A 12,566-nucleotide genomic window follows, 5' to 3' on the forward strand; every position below is an offset into this window, starting at 1 on the left:
CAGGTGACGCTCCAGGAACAATAAAATAATGCAGTTTGAACAACCTTTAACTCTTTTAGTATAAAAAACGTACCACATATTTATTTATTCGACGGCTTACGCCTTCAACAAAATATATAATGATAATAAAAAACAATTATAATGAAACAAAATACAAAACAGTTGTACAGAAATGAAGAAAATATAGATACATAAAATCAGCAGAAAATTAAACAAGAAATTATAGCATTGGTATGCATCAAATTAACAATTAATAAAGAGTTATGAATGCTTCAAAAACTAAAGTTATGAGTGATGCAAACCAATCATGTAACATCTTAGTAAATGGAGAAATAATTGAAAAGATTGATAGTTATATATACTTAGGACATGAAATAAAGCTCGGCAAAGATAATCAAGAGGTAGAAATAGAAAGAAGGCGAGGTTTAGCATGGGCCGCCTTTGGTAAGCTCTCATATATCCTGAAATCTCCGAAGTATTCACATTACTTAAAGAAGAAACTTTTTGATGCTTGTGTTCTCCCTGTACTGATATATGGCTGTGAAACTTTTGTGTTCACGAAAAAAAAATTACACAAATTATCATTGACACAGAGAGCCATGGAAAGGAGAATGCTGGGTATTTCGTTGAGATACAGAAAAACCAATACATGGATTAGAGCGAGAACAAAGATCGCCGATGTGGTCCATAGGGCTGCCAACCAGAAATGGAGCTGGGCTGGTCATATAGCCAGAATCACAGACTCTAGATGGACCAAAAAAGTCCTGAAATGGCGACCCAGAACGGGTAGAAGAAGTGTCGGCAGGCCTCAGACAAGGTGGTCTGATGACATAAGACGAGTTGCAGGAAGTGGTTGGATGCGGTTGGCTCAGGATAGGGAAATATGGAGACTAAAGGGGGAGGCCTATGTTCAACATTGGACAAGAGACGGCTGATGATGATGACGATGAAAGAGTTATAACACGTCTGGTTATATTTCAAAGATATTTATTGATTCAGTTCATACTTTACATACAGTACAAGCACTAGGAAATTAACTTAATACAATATCGTTGGTTACACGGGTTGACAAGCACTGATTTTACAGATTGAGAGGCAGCGGAATTGTTATTCACAACAGGGGGGTGATTTCGGGTTCCGGGTGGCCAAAACACGCGTGTGTCTCGGACAACCGAACTAGCTCTTCCTAGTAATATGATGTCTCGCACCGTATTCAGAAGTTAGCGAAAGGGCCGAGCAGCCAGCATTCGTACTTCACTGAGTAGGTACTCGGGATCAATTACTAGGATCTCGATTAATCAAATTATATGTCTGACCAAAGAACACGGATGAGCCTAATAAGGCAAGCAACTAGGTTAGCAAGGGTTGACAGTATAATATGACTGTACGGGATGAGAGCCAGGGCGTAGCCTAGTACCAAAGAGTTCCAGAAAAGGAAATCAAGCTGGATCGCTAGGAGAGCCCTGAGTGGGTGTCCTTACCAAAAAGTACCAAGAAGTTAGGTAAGCAGAAAGGTTAGAGTTCGACCCGGAATACTCTTGACTTCTGGGGCTAGAAATCCGCCTTATAAAGGTCAAAATCGAGGGGGGGGTGAGAAATTTCGGGGGTCTCGCGGGGCATGAAGTCAGCGCGGGCGGCTGGAGGGCATCGCATTGGAATGCGGTAGAATATGCAAACCTATACCATATGTTGGAGGAGTTGTTACTACGTAACTATCTCGTAAGAAAAGGATAACAATTTGCCAAATAAAATTTATAGGGAAAAAGCGGGTGCTATAGAGTTTAAACACTAAAAGTATTGAAGTAACACAGGCGATGTATCATAGTATAAACAGTAAAATAACCAAACCTTTTGAACTTTTTCAAAGATGGTGAATGGTAATTATATTGATTTATTCATGCATTTCATAATATATACAGTTTTTTGTTCACTTTGCCCAGCTGTATGAAACAGTACTTATGATTTTATTCTTGTATTACTGTAGAATGTTTTATTATTTAAACTTTCTACTAAATATGCTGGTTAATTTTTTAAATATAAATCTTGTATAATGTTTAGGTTTTTTTTTTTATAAATCTCGGTTATAGGAATATTTATGATTGAAAAAAAAAATTATATTAAGCCAAATATGTTAGTATTGTAAATGTTTGTAAAAGGCAGATTTGCCGTTTATGTTAATAAAATTTTAAAAAATAAGTATGACACTTAGTACATTTAAATAATTTAGAAAAGAAGCGATTAAAAAATAACGATTTTGATTTGTATAAAGATAAATTAAATTAATTTAAACGTCCACGTTTGTTTGCTAACATGTGGAGCCGTGGAATAGGCGAGTGTTAAGCATAGTTTGAACTATTGCAAATCGACAGAAAAAGTGGTATTTTGTCTCGTTCCACGCTGTCTCACATTAAAAAACACACAATCAAAAATTTCGGGACTGTCAAGAGCATTATTTAATAACGTAAAAAGCAGAACTAAATCTGAAACATCCCTTCTTTCGTCATATTCATACGCTGTTAAAAAGATTCGACATCTTACTGACGTAGAAACAGCTAGGTCGGTCTATTTCAGTAACTTCCACAGCGTTGTGTCTCACGGTACACCGCTGTGAGGAAGTGCTGCAGATATTGATTCTGTTTTTGTGCTCCAGAAAAGAGCTGTTTGAGCAATATACAATAAGAATCTCAGAGAATCGCGTGGAGATAACAACAACAAACCATCACGCCGTTTCCCCGTAAGGGTAGCAGAGACGATAGAACGCCACATCACTCTATATTTGCATACATATCTCGCTTCTTCTACATTCATACATCTTCTCATGCACGCGCGCCGATCATTCCGACTTTTGACATGTCCATCTTCAAGTATTTGTTGGATTTGGTCATGCCATGTCTTTCTCAATCTTCCTCTATTTCTGCATCCATCAACATTCGCATTGTAAATATTCTTAGCCGTTCTTGCGCTGTCCATCCGTTCTACATGTCCAAACCAGCGCAGAGCTCCTTTCTTGATTTTGTCGATAATGCTTGTCTCAGCCTTACATACGGTACGGATATCAACATTTGTGAATCTATCGTACATAGTTTTACCACAAATTCGCCTGAGAGATCGCATTTCGACAGCATTCAGCCTACTTTCATCCCTGTTTTTCCAAGTCCATACTTCGCTCCCATGCATCGGGGTCGGGACTAGGACTCCGTTGTGAACTGCTAATTTTGCCTCTTGAGACAAACATTTATTTGCCAAGGTTGATTTAAGTGCTCCGTTCACTCTGTTCCCAGCACTCAGCCTCCTTTCAATATATTTCACAGTCATTCCATCCCTAGTAAACATACTTCCCAGATACACAAATTCTTCTACTCGTTTTAGTATAACTCCATTCACAGTGATTTCACATTTAGTCATACTTTCATTTCTTTCAAAAATCATCATATTCGATTTATCGACATTCATCAGTAAATCGCTTCCCTCGCATACATCGTAGACCTTTGTTACCAAGAATTGCAGTTCCTCTTTGTTGTTAGCAAGAAGCACGGCATCGTCAGCATACAAAAGGCAATGGACATTTAAATCACCCTTTTTGCTCCCATGCTCTTAAGCCTTTCAGTTCTTTCATGCAGTTATCGATATACGCGTTGAACAGCCATGATGACATCACACATCCCTGCTTCACTTCTTTATGAATGTCAACCCAAGATGTGTATGATCCGTTTACCCTAAGAGATAAGATTTCAAAAAGCATTATATTGACAGTCACATGTCAATATATCTATGAAAACTTGATGTGTGTACATAAAAATATTGATAATTTTGGGAGGAACAGATATTTCTAAAGGTTCAACACAAGAAATAAAGATATGTTGGTTTTGACCACTAGACTGCAAAAAATCAATAATTCTTTTTTATCAAATTGCATACGATTCTACAACAAGGTACGTCTTGAAATTCAGGCTTTGCCAAAAAAATTTAATGATGTTGTCAAGCACAGGCTGTTTGGAAAAAGCTACTTTGGAGTCGAAGAATATTTGCAGGACAAGACAACTTGGCATTAGATTCGTGTTTATTGATTTTAGTTTGTTGATTTAAATTTATTCGTTTTTTAGGTTTAATTAACTAATTAGGATAAAATAAATAGTAGTATTTCTAGGTCTCAAAACGTAAGTACGCGACCTAGAACAGGTCGTAATATCTTCATTCCCAAATTAAAAACAACCACTGCACAACATCATTATACTTACAGAGGAATATTTTTCTTTAATGAAATGAACAAAGATAATAAAAAGTACAGTCAGGAATACAATATATTTAAGAAAGAAGTAAAAAATTACATCTATAATTCTTCTTTATGTAACACTGATTGAAAACATCGTTTATATCTTTTTGTAATTTATTTTTGTTATTCTAATAATATTATTGATTAAAATAAAATAATCTATTGTAAGACGTCACTCCCCATTATGTACACAAGAATTGTTTATTTCTTTGACGTAATGGGAAACGTTAATGTGAATAGATGTATTTGATTAATGTAAAAAATTGTATTTGGTTGTAATATTGTATTTTTATTTGTTATTAATAAAAATAAAAATATAAGAAAAATAAAAAAAGTTGAATTATAGGAGTGTTCATATCCTCAATAAATAAATTTTAAAAAAAAATAATATTAAAAACTAATGTCCCGACCTGCGCGGTCGTGGCTGTTCACAGAGCTGGGGCGAGACAATATTGTCCCCGTGTAAACCTAGCTTTATTCTGGTTGATCGAAACGGAACTTGATTATTCAATTTGATATCAGCGGAGGTGTGTCTTCGTGTAAATACGACGTCACACTTGGATAATGAAAATATTACGGAGACTGAGACCACAACCGTAAACAAGATGTCGGCGTGACGTCATGTGTTTACCATCTGATATCTAAGCAAATAATATTAGTGGTAAACATTTCGTAACAAGTACTTGTGAATGGAATTTGTAATATTGAAAAATAAGAGATATTAACAAGGTTCAAGGCAAAGAGCTTAAGACAATCGTATCTAAAAGTCACTCTGTTTCGTAATTCTATGTACGAATGTCATCCAAATTCATCGGAATATTTTTTAACACGGTACAAAAACGGTAAGAGGTATTTACAACTTACATTTTCGCGATTCTTTAAGAAATCTTTAGAAATAAACATTATTTATTTATTTATTTTGTTTATTAACAAAAAATAAAAATTAAATACATGCTAACATACTAAATAATAAACAGAATATACAGAAAAAAAAAGTGAAATTAGTTAAAAATGATATGATAAAAAGTTTTACAAAGTAAAAAAAAAAAAAACAATAATAATGCAAGAAAAAACAGTAAGCATATAAACAAAAAATGCAAAGATATAAGATTATGAAATAAATTCTGTAAAGCAAACAATAAATAAAGTGTTACGGTAAGCAAGAAAGACATTTTTAAGTTAAATTAATAAACAAGCAAGCATATATTATCACGAAAAAATAAGAAATAAAAATATGTATCTATGAAATGCGTATTTGCCAATACTACGATGCAATTTGATATAATAGTAAAAAATAAAAAACAAGTATAAGGTAATAAAAATAAACAAGTAAGTATTTTTTTTAATTTATGGAATTGAATTGTCAATAATAGTTTGACGAGCAGCTACAAATAAACTTGATATTGTGGACTTATAAGATGGTAAAGAATTGGACAGAATGTCTGCAGCCGTTCCATAAGTGTTACCTAACCTATGCAGTCTCGGTATCAAAGAATTGTTTTGTTGGTTGGAAGAATGACGGTATATAGGCTGATATAGAGTCAATGTTAAAATATTTCTAGTCTACAAAAACGTAGAACTAATATTGACACCATATACAGGGTGTTCTTTAAAGTCTGTCACATCCGAAACCACGATGATCACTATGAGCAAGAAGACATATTGGTACCTAAAAATATTTTTTTAGAACGACTAAAATCATAAAAAATAAAATATGGAAAAAAACCAAATGGTTGCTCACTTCTGCAGGGGAGAAACGAGAAGGGGGGAGGGGGGAGTCTGAACTGCACGGCCGCGCCCCCCTCGCTTCTCCCCTGCAGAAGTAAGCAACCATTTGTTTTTTTTCTATATTTTATTTTTTAAGATTTTAGTCGTTCTAAAAAAATATTTTTTTGTGCTAATATGTCTTCTTTCTCATACTGATCATTGTGCTTTCGGATGTGACAGGGTTTAAAGAACATCCTGTATATTATACTGAGGGCACCATACTGATTGCAGCGTAAAAATATATCTCTCTTTCAAAAAAAATGCGACAAACATAATTACAATACTAGAAGTAAAGTCGGCCTCGTGGTGTAATGGTCAGCGCATTTGCCTGCCATGCAAGAGGTCTCGGGTTCGATTCCCGGCATGGTTGACATGAAATACTATTTAAAAAGGTGTTTTTAGACTATTTCATAGTCCCTAGACTGGTACCTGCAGCGTAAGACTGATCATATTACCTGCATGCAACAAAAATGATCAAGATACGCTTCGATTGGTTTACCAATGCAGTGCCCTATGTAACATAAGGTGCGGAAAGGAAATGATGATGATGATATAAATATTAATATTTTTGAATAATTTAAATAGCGCCATTTTTATGAAAATTACCTCAAGGGCGCTGTACAATAAATAAATATCCCAGCACGTCTTGCAGCTACAGAGCGCATGGACGGTTGAGATTCTAGTTTCTCGTCTCTAATTATGATATATAGGAGCTAGATTACAGTGCGTCTTGCAGCTACAGAGCACATGGACAGTAAGAAATCTAGCCCCCATTTCCTTATTTTTATTGACAACGAAGTTTAGAGTTTAAGTGATATTTTAAAAAACGAAACAAAAAACAAATTTATAAAAATAGAAGAGAGTTAGATTACAACAAGTCTTGCAGCTACTGAGCACATGGACGGTTGAAATTCTAGACCTTATTAACTAAATTTAGATATTTGATAAGATTTAAATAATATGATAGCTAACATCACAGAAAGTCTCGCAGCTACAAAGCGCATCGACGAGTGGAATTTCAGCAACATAAGAATGATTTTAAAAAGTTTACTATAAAAAAAAATTTAAAAAACAATAATAATACATCGAGCAAAGAACTAGTAAGTATGGCAATTAAGTGAACATGTAACAGCACAAAAAGTCAACAAAGATAGCATTCCTTAATATATTATTAAGGTTAACAAGATGACAGACGATACTCGGTCGGTTGCTACTTGCGGCCAATGTTTACCTCCACAGCAGCTTGTCGTCGGACCCTCGCTTATTCTCCCAAAGTCTGCATCTCAAAATTTTAGCTCTACTAAATTCAGTTTTAAAAAAAGGAAAGTGGGGATTTCGCTAGATATTTTATTTAGCTATTATGGAAATAAGATATTACAGATGGTTGCATGATAATATTGCGCTGTAAACAACACTACAAGGCCGTTTAGATGGGTTTCCTTCTCCGCTGACTACAAACATATTACATGCTCGTATGTGTGTAGTACATATTGGGTTTGTGTTTCTATCGAGAACATTCATGCCTAATGGAAATGAAAAAACGCATATAAAAATATTTAAAAATTGCGCCACGACAGGCCAGGAGGCCCAATTACAGTGCTGAATGATGATTATTTATTTGTTATACGTCACAAGTGCCGTTTACAATATAAAATATAACGTTACAATGAGTTCAGCTGTACAAAATAAAAATCATGGACATACAGGATGTTCTTTAAACCCTGCCACATCCGAAACCACGATGATCAGTATGGAAAATAAGACATACGAGCATATTTAAAAAATATTTAGAACAAAGATTTTTTTTTCAATAAAATATTTTTAAAAACAAATGGTTGCTTACTTCTGCAGGGGAGGAGTAAGGGGAGCGCGGCCGCGCGGTTGTGGGCGCATCAGACTTCCCCGCCCCACTCCTTGTTTCTCCCCTGCAGAAGTAAGCAACCATTTGCTTTTTTTGATATTTTTTTTTTTTTTAATTTTATTCGTTCTAAAAAAATATTTTAATATCCCAATATGTCTTCTAACTCATACTGATCTTTACGGTTTCGGACGTGACAGGGTTTAATAAACACACTGCATAAAAATAACAAGAAAAATATATACAGGGTGTTCTTGAAACCCTGTCACATCCAAAACCACGATGATCACTATGAGCAAGAAGACATATTGGCACATTAAAATAAATTTTTATAAGGAATAAAAATTTAAAAAATAAAATATTAAAAAAACAAATGGTTGCTAACTTCTGCAGGGGAGAAAGGAGGAGAGGGGACTGGGGAGACTGACACACCGTGAACTGAGCAGCCGCGCCCCCCTCGCTTCTCCCTTGCAGAAGTAAGCAACCATTTGTTCTTTTTAATGTTTTATTTTTACAAATTTTCTTCATTCTAAATATTTTTTTTAATATCCCAATATGTCTTCTTGCCCATACTGATCATCGTGGTTTCGGATGTGACAGGGTTTAAAGAACATCTGTATACATATATAGAGGTATGTCGGTATATTATGAACATAAAATGAGTTAGCTGCAGATCATTAGCATAAGTAGCTTTTGCAAATTAATCGTAAATCGTTACTATAGAACATCATAAAATATTTATAAAGAGGTGATTTGAATTCACAGAGACTCGAGTTAAAAATGTCGATATGAGAGGTACATTCGTTTCCTAGTCTGTGTATACGCGGTATTGGTGAGTGACAAAGATAGTTGGTTTGAGAAGGGTGACAATAATGTAGACTATTTTGTCTAGTTCTACGTGTTGGTATGTTAATATTTATTAAATCCGGAAGTTCGCAACAATCGAATTTAGAATTAATGATTTTATAAAAAAAATATTAAGTCTGTTATTGTCCCGCGATCCTCCAGAGTAGGTAAATTCAAAGAATTTAACAAAGACGTGTAGTCAATTTGTTCTAAAGGAATATTCAATTTATATAATCTCATTTATAATTATATTTCTTCTTCTTCTTTGTTTATTGGCTCTTTCACATCCTTCCTGTAGCTCAATCACAAATAACTATCGACGTGCTAATAAGCGACGTGATAACAATTTCTCACCATGGTTATATTTATATTTTTTTTATTAAAGAAGGTAAAAACATGAATAGAAAATATAAAAGGAAAAATAATGAAACCCACTAAACCGCGGAACCGGCTTGTCAGCAGGTTTCTTATTTTTCCTTTACAAAGAGAAACGTTAAAGAAATTATATAAATTTAAAAAGTAATATAAACATTATTATTAACTAAAAGCATACCTAATTTTCACACAAAATTTATTTATAAAAATTAAAATAGATGACATTAAATGATAATCAATATAAAGCTTTGTTATACAATAACCATTTAATTATTTTTTTCTTGAAAGCTTTGTCAACATTTTATTTTAAAATCATCTTAGGAATCTTATTAAAATTTTAGTAATTGTATAATGAAGTGTTCTTTGGCCATACTTGTTTACAAACCTCGGTACTGACAAGCTTTCACGCTGTGCTAGCCTTGTATTATGTGAATGTAAACGCCTTTTCTGGTAGTTACTATCAAATCGGTATCTAGTAACAAATTTGAGCCTAGGTTGTTGAACTACGTTGTTTATCGTATTCGCGATCACAGTGGAACATCCGTGAACGCCTAATATTAAATGTCAAAATATTTACGTTTCGCGGCGTATAATCCTGCTGCGCAATCACATATTTGAATTTCACCGGTGAAAATATGGAAAATATTACAATACCGCTATTTTTATTTATTTGTTTATTTATTATTTATCATGCTATTTATTGCATTTAGCCGGCGGTTGGCAAGCCAAATGTCAAGAAAAACAGTCGCCATGGTAATTGTAATTTAATTTTCACTTTTTTGTATTAGACACTCATTACTATTTTACAAATGCAATATATTGTATTATTTATTACAGTAAACGCCAAATTTTTGGCCAGCGAACTGTATTTAACAGCCGACTAAATGCAATGAATAGCATGATACAATACAATATAATAAATAAATAAATAAAAATAGCACTTTTGAAATATTTTCGATATTTCCATCGGTGAAATTCAAATATGTGATTGCGCAGCAGGATTATGCGTCGCAAAACATAAATATTTTGTCATTTAATGTTAGGTGTTCACATTAAATGACATGTTACATTGTCATTCAACGTGAACACCTAACTTGTTACATTGTGTTCGCGAATACGATAAAAAAAACCATGGTGATAAATTGTTATCGCGTCGCTTATTAGCACGTAGATAGTTATTTGTGATTGAGCTTCTGGCTGGCGGCCGAAGAACGACTTAATACGCGTTTGGCATGACTGAGCGTTTGGGCATGAATTAAGTGTCATCATTTTTGAGGGCTCAGGGCATGCGTATTGATATGTCAATGGTGTGTGCCCAAAATAAAAAAATAAAATAATACGTACGTTTAAAAAATACTTTTAAAATAATAATTCTTTTGATACATGAATTTGATTGATTACTACCACTTATCAATGATCGGAATCAGCAACACAAAAGAAGTCTCAAATTCCAAACTCGTGCTGTGACGAATCGCGCGTGTACAATAAATACCTATATATAGAAGGGAACAATACGTTTAAATTGTATTTTGGGTTAAAATCCAGATTAATACTTATGCATACGAAAGAAATAAAAACAAAACTTCATTTTCAATTACTCAGTCCCATCTTAAAGCAGGTACCGGTATTTTGTCATTTTTGTAGACGGATATGTTTATTCACGGCTGAATTAATTCAATTTTAACCAACGCTGATAAATAATCGTGGCATGGCGTCGCATTTTCTAACAATTTTGATTTGACATAAACAATAGCGGGACGCTTGTTTTTCCGCAAAAACTTGGCAAACATACGTAGCCTTGAAATCGATTTTTCACTTACCTGATTCTCTTGGATTGTGTCCATAAATTTGGCTGCACATGATGTAACAATAGCAAAATTTTGTTTTTCATTAAACGAGAACGACTTCAGCGCTTCCATTATTTATAAAAACACTAAACAAACATAATAATCATCGCGACACATTTATCACATCAGCTGTGCGTCTGTCAAAATTAGAAATTCATTTTTTACTTTTTGTCTTCCGCTTTTAATGTTGCCAGTTTCAAATTTTTCATGCGGTAGGAACTTATAAGAACCACTATTTCTTGAAATTAAAAAAAAGTATTATTTTGGCAACACAATTTGAATAAGTCAAAACAAATGTCAGCTAAATGTCAAACGTCAAAAGAGGGTGTTTATAAATTATTCAGATAGTGATTAAATAGCAATCCGGATAATATTTAATATTAATATTATCATGGGTAACGCGGGATTGAAACAGCACTACGAGACGGCGTCTAAAACTGGAGTTTTAAAAATTTCTAATCAAAAGCTGAAAGAACTACCCCCTGAAGTTAAGCAATTATCTGGAGTCATCAGGAATTTAGATATATCGGAGAATAAATTCCACGCCATACCAAATACAATAAGTGAATTCAAAGTGCTGAAACATTTTAATGTAAGCCAAAACAGACTAGAAGAATTACCACCGTCTATCGGAGAACTCACGAAACTTGAAATATTGAACGCTTCATTCAATGGACTAGTGGCACTCCCGCAGAGTATGGCGAAGTTGGCAAATCTGAAGCAAGTCAATTTAAGCAATAATTTCTTCACGGAGTTTCCAGAGGTCTTCTGCGGGATGAAACATTTAGACGTTTTGGACTTGTCTCATAATAAAATAACGAGTGTTCCGGATTTCGTGGAGAGGTTTATTTGTTTTTTTATAATTATTTTTTTGCATAAAATATTCTTCTCCATATTTATTTATCCCTGGGGGAAATCCCTTGTCTCCACAAATTAAAAACATTGTTAATATTTAATTGGTTTTGTTTTAGATTGCAAGTGTCCGAGCTGGTTTTGAACCAGAACCAGGTGGCTGTCGTCTCGGAAGGTCTGGCCCGGTGTCCCAAGCTGAAGGTCCTCCGCTTGGAGGAGAACTGTCTGCCCTTGACGCAGATACATCCCTCGCTGCTGACGGACTCCCGGGTCCACACGCTGTGTCTGGATGGAAACCTGTTCGACTCCAAGCAGCTGATGAGCCACGATGGCTACGATGACTACATGGCTAGATTCACGGCCGTCAAGAAAAAAATGTTTTAATTTTAGCCTTTTAAGTGCCGGTAGGTATTGCTATGGCTTAACCCGGTAGGCCGCCAATGTTTAGGGAATTTTTAGATAATGTAAAACTTAAAATAATCATTCATAACACATGGATATAAAATAAACATTAAAACCACGGGGAAATAATAAAATAAAGGCATTGAACACTATGACAAACTGAGATTAAAAAATAATACCAAATGCTAGAGGCGACTCCCAAAAATATGTGTCAACCCTGCATTATCGACGCATATCAAACATGCAATTTGCTCTTATTTGAGCCCCTGTCATGTCGATAATTTTAATTATTCCTTTTGTCTTAGTGTTTCATTAAGATTCTAACAGATGTATCCGAGTATATGAA

The 12,566-nt window shown here is 34.3% G+C and overlaps 2 protein-coding genes across 5 annotated transcripts in view; one reads left to right on the top strand and one right to left on the bottom strand.

The window, feature by feature from the left end:
* The window catches only part of sws (patatin like phospholipase domain containing sws), a 100,928-nt gene extending 89,799 nt beyond the window's left edge, over positions 1-11,129 (bottom strand). For 3 of the 4 annotated variants that reach the window (XM_088235795.1, XM_088235794.1, XM_088235796.1), the window contains exon 1: positions 10,940-11,122. In XM_088235795.1, the coding sequence (XP_088091921.1) occupies positions 10,940-11,038 (99 nt within the window). In that variant the 5' untranslated portion in view covers positions 11,039-11,122. Of the gene's footprint in view, positions 1-10,939 lie in introns of all 4 variants that reach the window. The other variant, XM_088235797.1, reaches the window with a different exon arrangement.
* A 119-nt stretch (positions 11,130-11,248) lies between these two features.
* LOC148275368 (leucine-rich repeat-containing protein 57) lies at positions 11,249-12,335 on the top strand. The gene is made up of 2 exons (XM_088235790.1): positions 11,249-11,809; positions 11,938-12,335. Exons 1-2 carry the CDS (start codon positions 11,358-11,360, stop codon positions 12,200-12,202), a joined length of 717 nt encoding a protein of 238 aa, XP_088091916.1. The 5' UTR covers positions 11,249-11,357; the 3' UTR covers positions 12,203-12,335.
* The last annotated feature ends 231 nt before the right edge of the window (positions 12,336-12,566 follow it).

Source organism: Micrasema longulum, unplaced genomic scaffold (genome assembly GCF_059751315.1).
Source record: "Micrasema longulum isolate JH-2025_06_02 unplaced genomic scaffold, ASM5975131v1 h1tg001441l, whole genome shotgun sequence".
NCBI lineage: Eukaryota > Metazoa > Arthropoda > Insecta > Trichoptera > Brachycentridae > Micrasema > Micrasema longulum.

What these genes read in the sequence shown, in the direction of transcription:
- LOC148275368 (XM_088235790.1), top strand. Translation starts at nt 11,358, where the DNA reads ATGGGTAACGCGGGATTGAAACAGCACTACGAGACGGCGTCTAAAACT. An exon ending in GTTCCGGATTTCGTGGAGAG is followed by an intron (nt 11,810 to 11,937) that starts GTTTATTTGTTT and finishes GTTTTGTTTTAG; the next exon opens with ATTGCAAGTGTCCGAGCTGG.